Here is a 6,724-nt window from a genome sequence, read left to right as displayed (position 1 = left end):
CGGGTTCGGCTGGGTTTCACCCATCCTGTGGCTGTTTGTACAAAATCCAGTAGGTAGAGAGGGAAGGGGGGAGAAGAAACGCAGTAAATTTCCGAAAACGAGGTAGTATTTAAAAATAACTCAGCACTTGGCTTTCCGCGCGATGACGAGCGCTCTCGGTGAAGCCATTCATTGGGGAAGGACAGTGGCGGTGACGGTCTGTCAGCGCGTCGCAGCTGTGGCTGACGGGATTTTTAAATCCATAATTCAGAAGTACGCGCGCCGCTCCTCCCGGGCGCCGTCACTGCGGTCACCGGGCGCACACGGAGGGTCCCTGGGGGGCCGCGGGGGACAGTTCTCCCGGGAGGTGCGTTGTGCCTTTGGCAGGTGGAGGAAAGCGAAGGTTGGCAGAGTAAAACCCGTTTGGGCGGGAGCGTACCTGCTGCCCCGCACGCGCTGCGTGAAGGCCCCAACGCCGCCGGCAGCCCGAGCACGTGGACACCGCTCCTGGTTTTCGCTCGTACTCCTGCCAGACATAGAAGGGAATTGTTCCCCCTGCGGAAGCAGGCACACTGCCACCAAATTTATTAGTAAAAATCTCTGGTTTGCTGGGTTTTGAATCCCAGCATCCCAGACTGGTGAGGGCTGGAAGGGCCCTCTGGAGCTCCCCCATCCCACCCCCGCCAGAGCAGGGGCACCTCCAGCAGTGGCACAGGACGGCGTCCAGGCGGGTTTGGGATGGCTCCAGAGGGGGAGACTCCCCCACCTCTCTGGGCAGCCTCTGCCACTGCTCTGCCGCCCTCACAGCAGAGAAGGCCCTCCTCAGGTGGAGATGGAACTGCCCATGGTCACCTTTGTGCCCGTTCCCTCTTGTCCCGTAACTGGGCACTGCTGGACACAGACTGTTCCCATCCCCCGGCACCTCCCTTGAAGGATTGATAAGCGTTGATAAGATCCCCCTTCAATCTTCTTTTCTCCAGACTGAAAAGCCCCACGTCCCTCAGCCTTTCCTCAGCAGAGAGATGCTCCAGTCCCCAAATCATCTCTGTAGCCCTTTGCTGGACCCTCTCCAGCAGTTCCCAGTCCTCCTTGAACTGGGGAGCCCGGAACTGGACACAATACTCCAGATGTGGCCTCCCCAGGGCAGAGCAGAGGGGGAGGATGACCTCCCTCAACCTGAATAGACTTCTAGAAGACAATAAACATAATAAAGCCAATTAAAGTAATAGTTGGATAGAATATAATCAATTCAGCTCTCATCATCAGGGTGAGATTGCCCGTAACTTCCTATCCAAGCTTTATAATTAGTGAATTTGGGTTTTGCCATTCAAATTGCCTGAAGAATTACTCCATTATGGAACCCATTTTTAATTAATAGTTAACCAGCAAATCTCAATACATATCTCTCCGTTCAAAGTCCAACTTAAAGCTGTGCTGGAATTTACATTTCTGTCATGGAAACTATTTGCAAAATCCCAACATGAAGCCGCTGGAGCAGCATCTGGCAGCCACCGACCTCCTGCCCTGAGGATGCGCTTCCTGAGGGAGCGAGGGCACAGCGCCCCCGGGCCGGCAGGACCTGGCCGGCGTCCCAGCTCCTGGGTGGACAATGCAAGTGCCCACAAGTATCTGTGACGCTGGGGCCACCTCAGTGGGCAACACGAGGGTCAGAAAGAGGAAAATACGAGAGTTCTTCAATATCTACTAATGTCAAGGTGCAGATTTTTTGTGGTTTGAGTTTTTTTCCAGTAGGAAATGACATTTCAGGAATAGTTTTTGGAAAGCAACTCCACTTAATGCTGTAGTAATCCTAAAAATGCCTATAATGCAAATTTAATAAAAACTTGATGGAGAGGGTTCATTGCTTTAAAGACTTGAGAAGTGCAGCCCCTATTACAATGGAACCGCAATGCGAAGCCTTGTGTACCGAGATGAGATCGCTTCGTTTTCCCTCTGCACTGATGGTCCCGGCTGACTGCCACATCAGCGCCACAGTTTTTCCCGTTGTGGCTGACGCTCAGTGCATTAATCTGTTGTTTTGTTCTTTTTCTCAAGCTGACAGAGTTGTTACAGTGGTACGCAGCCTCCTTTAAAGACCCCATGATGCTCCAGCCCCCGGAGTGGTTCAAGGCGTTCATATATTGCGAAGCTTTCTTACAAATGCCGTTCTTCCCCGTTGCAGTCTACGCCTTCTTCAAAGGTTGGTGTGAAACTACTGTAAGAATATGTCCTGTCCCACATTTCTGCTAATGCTCACTTTTGCTACTGCAGAGAAAGTTTATTTCTCAGTCTTAAGCAGTTATAGGGATGTACGATGTGGAGTGCTGTGCTGTGCTATTTTCATGGCAAGTTTTATCTGAGAAAGCAGCACAGAATAAGACCTGTCAGAAACAAACCCCGTCACTGTGGGCCCTTTCCCACCGCAGCCGTTTATACATAACCAGCATCAATGTTTGACATTGGGCACGCTTCCAAGGTAGATAAAGTTCTGGGTCGAGCCTGTGTACTCATTTTGTTACTTTAAAACTTTCACGATCACACCATTGTTCTGAATTTCCAAAAAGGTAGGTAATTTTCCTGGGTTGCTACCAGTACTTCATGTTTTTTTCTGCTACCTATTTAATATGACTTACGGCTTATCCTATCAATAGAGCAGTTAATGTTCCATTAATTTAAAAGCCACTGAATTCTGCTTGTTTCGAAATACTTCAATATTGTTTCCTTTTTGCTTCTGTACAGGTGGCTGCAAATGGATACGGACTCCTGCAATTATCTACTCCACCCACGTAGCGACCACCTTGTTTGCTATCCTCGCGCATATCCTGTTCCACGACTTCTCAAAGTCTGAGCGTTTGGGACCTCAGACACAACGTGAGCGCCTCACTCTGCTATCGGTATACGCGCCGTACCTGCTGATACCACTTCTGATTCTTTTCACCATGCTCTTCCACCCCCACTATAACCACGTGGAGAAGAGGAAAAGGAAGTAGTCCCCGCTGGCAGCTGTAAGCGCACCACTCCTACTGGTTTCGGTTGGGGCCCTGTGCTGACGTGGTGCCCTGGGACACACACCTGCCCCGTGGGGGCGGCTGCAGCAGCTGCTACCAGAGCGTCTGGCTCCTGCAAGAAAAATTTGAATTGGTTTGAGTTTACGGCTCTGCTGCCGTCAGAAGTAGCTCTGGCAGACGCCTCTACTCGCAATTCCACGCGGTTTCTGGGCACACGCAGGTGGAGGGACCTCACTCCTCTCCCCCGGCCCGTTTGTGCGCTACATCCGTAGTAAGAACAGGACCTTTTAACCATTTGATGTGTAACTGCATCATGCGGAGGGGGGCACTGCAGCTGATACTTTTCTTTCACATTCCCTTTTTCCAAGATGACTGTTAGAAAACCACTTAAGTAAGAAATCTGTCTTCCAAGAGCATATTCTGCAAATCCGTAACTGATTATATACGGCTTTGCAAAGCTATGCTTTTGAAGCATTTCAAATCACATAGTAATTCTTAACTTCCTCACCCCTTCCTTTAAAATTTCACCTTCCTTTGCTCTGCTTCAATTTTGATTAATTGCAAGTGTCTGATCTTGATAAATGTGCCAAAATCTGGATTTCTGAATGCTTAAAGCGAACATTGTTTGACAACGAGGCATCTGTCCGAGAGGGTTTTGAAGTACTTCAGAAATTGTAAACGAGGATTTGGAAATTTCGCTCTTCCACAAAAACACTTCTAGTATGGCAATAAATAACTAAAGGCATTCAACTGCATTTAATCTTCTTAAGGGAATGACTAAAAGGAACTTAAAATGGCCGTGAGATCATAGTTCACACAGTAAATATATGCGTAAGTTACAGTACATAAAACCTACTACTGATGGAAATTCTGGGGTGGTTGGGTTTGGGGTTTTTTTGTTTTTAATTTTCAATCTGATCTGCAAGAATCAAACTTGGAGACTTGTGTAAAATTACAGGTCACCAAGAAGGTTTTTCAGTCACTGCCATAAAATTTAAGCCTTCCGCAGGCTCTGAAAAGGCCAACGTTTCCATATTTGGTTGCCTAAAGACACATGTAAAATGCATCTATTTGCACTTCAACACGAGGCTTGATTTTAGATCCCAGACATTTGGTTTTTAAATGTCACATTCATATTTATAGTTTATATACACTGCTGGTGTCACTGTGCACTCGGAATGGTTTGTCTCCTCCGTTTGCAGTTCTGTTGCTCATAATGCCCGTGGAAGAATTCTACTCTCGTATTACTGCCTGTGAGGGCATACCTCAGGCATAGTTCAATTCTGCCATATTTTCTGCTTTTTTGTGTGTCTGTAATTGATCCGTTCTGTATCACAAATTTATCGTTTTTTTTTTTTTCCTATCTCCATACAAAAAATAATCTGGTCAATATAGATAAGAGTTACTGCTAATTGTGTGTTGTGTCTTTACAGACATGAAAACCAGTACATACAGGAAAATCTTTATGACTGTCCAGGGAGTTGTAAACTCTTAAGCTCAAAAATAACATAGCAGAAGCAACTAATGCTGGGATATCCAGAAAGTCTGAAAACAATAATTTATTTCCCGATTTTTTTGAAAGAGCTGTACAATTCAAAAAGTGAGAGAAATAACATAGCAACAGTAGTATTAATTCAACTATAGTTTGAATTAGAACTACTGACTGTACAAAAGTTTTATAAAATCAAAGGACAGAACAGTCTTTACATGTTAGAAAGCCCTCCTTATTGCCACTTTTAGTGTAATTCACAAGGAATTAAGACAATTCCATTTGTTCAAACCATCTATTCATTCATACACAGTGAAAAATTGCATATTTTTGAAAATCTCAAGATTTTGGAATGGTCAAGTTTCCAAGTTAGTTTGTTTTTATCTTAGCATCCTCTATTTCTGAAAAATGAATTGGTCAATGAATTCGTTCTGGTCTGCTTCAATTTTACACAGTGTCTCATACTCTATTCGGTATCTGAAAGAAAAAACAGATGGTTACCAGCTGCATCCAGCCCGCGTTAGATGGTTTAGTACAACGCTCCCTGGTCTGCGTTGAAGGACTCAGGCTACACGTGTACGTCATCCGCAAAGCAGTGGCTGCGCGAGTTTGACTTTGCAGTTCTGAAGTGCCTTTCCCAGTCAGACACGTGGCACGCTATTACAGTTTTATTCATTTCTTCAACTGCACAATCTCATGCCGCCACAAAGCTGTCAGAGGTGAACCCTCTTGATGAGTGGCAGGCAGGGCCTTAAGTTAACTCCAGGCTTGTGGCTCTGCACGCTTGCACGCGTGCTTTGTGCAGGAGGACACGCCTTTGCTGCAGATGGACTGTTTGAGCAAGCTTGGACAGTGTCCTGCAGCTGAGCACAGATGGTGAGACTGACTTTCCAGCCTACATAATGCCCCAAAAGTATTTAATAGAAAACTCACCTTTCCAGCTGCATCTTTTTTTCAGCTATTAAAGCCTGAAGTTGCTGCTCCTGAGCTTCTCTTTGCTTTGCTATAGACTTCAGCAAATTTCGTGCACCGATGGCCTGTCAAAAGAGGACGGTCAGGGATGTAGTTGTATTGGGATTTTGTTTTTTCTTAACCCCTTTCACTACTAGCAGGTTGATTTTGAAGTGTTTCAGCCACACTAACAACAAAGGAGGGTGATGCCCGAATACTGAGTGGTTGGTGGAACAGGCAAACCGTCCCTGTGGAGGTTGGGCAGATTAAGGCATTTCAGACTTCCTTCAGGCTCAAGCAACAAAAGCCACTGACTCCTTTGGAAATACAAACTGATAGCTGGTGACTGGTCCTACAGACTGACAAGCTCTGGTTACAATTTTTCCTCCAGAATAAGGAAAAAAAGTAATACTACAATTGCACTAAACATTAATTTCTATTTCCACTGTACCATGGAAAAAAAAACACACCACCTGGTGACACATAAAGGACGTTTCAAAAGTACTTATGGAGCTATTCACTACTCTGGTCTTTAGGAAGCTCTCCGCCTCCCTGAGCCTCTCCTGCCCCTTGAGGATAAAACTCTACTAGCAGAAGGAGTTATTAAAAAATACACGTTCTGTTTATGTGCAAATATGTAGATAAGCAGTAGGACTGTTAACTGCAGGAACAACGTGACACTGACAGTGCCTACAAAAATCTTTTAAATGTTTATATCAATAAGCCCCATGCTTTCATACTGCAGACAGACAGATGTTAACTACCAGAGAAATGACTGTACGAGACCGACAGATGCTTATGCTGTACAAGGAGGAAGGGAGAGATCTGTTTTTTCATGCACAGTACAGGACAGAGGACACGACAAGCCAGTAATTAATCGCACAGTACCTTCATCTTCTCACTTTCAGCAGCTTTTGCCAGTTGATCGACAAGTTCAATTAAGCTACCCACTATTTTTTGAAATTCTACTATTTCTGCAAAGAAAAAAATTGTCAAGTAATATCCAAAACACCCCTAAAGAAAACTAATGCTTCTACTACACGCTATAATTTTTAGATACAGCTTGTATTTTCAGAGTTTACTGTAAACAAGTACATTTTAAGATCTTCCTTGCTATTGGGTTGGCTATAAAAGGGGGAAGAAAAGCCAAAAGCGTTAAGCGTCCCCGGGAGTCGCCACAGCCCTTTGTGCCCCGGCCTGCGCCCCCGGCCCTGCTCCGGGCTGCTGAGGAGAAGGCCGGGCCGGCTCCCTCTCGCCAGGAGACGCTGCTCTCCGGGCAGGCACCGGGCCGGCTCCC

General features: G+C 45.8%; 2 protein-coding genes across 2 annotated transcripts in view; one reads left to right on the top strand and one right to left on the bottom strand.

The window, feature by feature from the left end:
- The first annotated feature begins 142 nt into the window (after nt 1-142).
- Nucleotides 143-2,969, top strand: TMEM97 (transmembrane protein 97). Its single transcript, XM_009881479.1, has 3 exons — nt 143-346; nt 2,035-2,179; nt 2,719-2,969. Exons 1-3 carry the CDS (start codon nt 143-145, stop codon nt 2,967-2,969), a joined length of 600 nt encoding a protein of 199 aa, XP_009879781.1.
- A 1,558-nt stretch (nt 2,970-4,527) lies between these two features.
- The window catches only part of IFT20 (intraflagellar transport 20), a 5,490-nt gene continuing 3,293 nt past the window's right edge, over nt 4,528-6,724 (bottom strand). The window contains exons 2-4 of the mRNA XM_009881478.1: nt 6,316-6,401; nt 5,410-5,513; nt 4,528-4,953 (exon numbers count right to left, since the gene is read on the bottom strand). Of these exons, the coding sequence (XP_009879780.1) occupies nt 4,872-4,953; nt 5,410-5,513; nt 6,316-6,401 (272 nt within the window). The 3' untranslated portion in view covers nt 4,528-4,871. The remainder of the gene's footprint in view (nt 4,954-5,409; nt 5,514-6,315; nt 6,402-6,724) is intronic.

Source organism: Charadrius vociferus, unplaced genomic scaffold (assembly GCF_000708025.1).
Source record: "Charadrius vociferus isolate BGI_N301 unplaced genomic scaffold, ASM70802v2 scaffold323, whole genome shotgun sequence".
Taxonomy (NCBI): domain Eukaryota; kingdom Metazoa; phylum Chordata; class Aves; order Charadriiformes; family Charadriidae; genus Charadrius; species Charadrius vociferus.
The sequence above is the reverse complement of the archived record's forward strand: the minus strand, read 5'-3'. Positions and strand labels throughout refer to the sequence as shown.

Excerpts from the sequence above, each read along its gene's own strand:
- TMEM97 (XM_009881479.1), top strand. The coding sequence starts at position 143 with ATGACGAGCGCTCTCGGTGAAGCCATTCATTGGGGAAGGACAGTGGCG. Across the intron at positions 347-2,034 it reads GGGGACAGTTCTCCCGGGAG|CTGACAGAGTTGTTACAGTG; the intron begins GTGCGTTGTGCC and ends CTTTTTCTCAAG. Across the intron at positions 2,180-2,718 it reads AGTCTACGCCTTCTTCAAAG|GTGGCTGCAAATGGATACGG; the intron begins GTTGGTGTGAAA and ends GCTTCTGTACAG.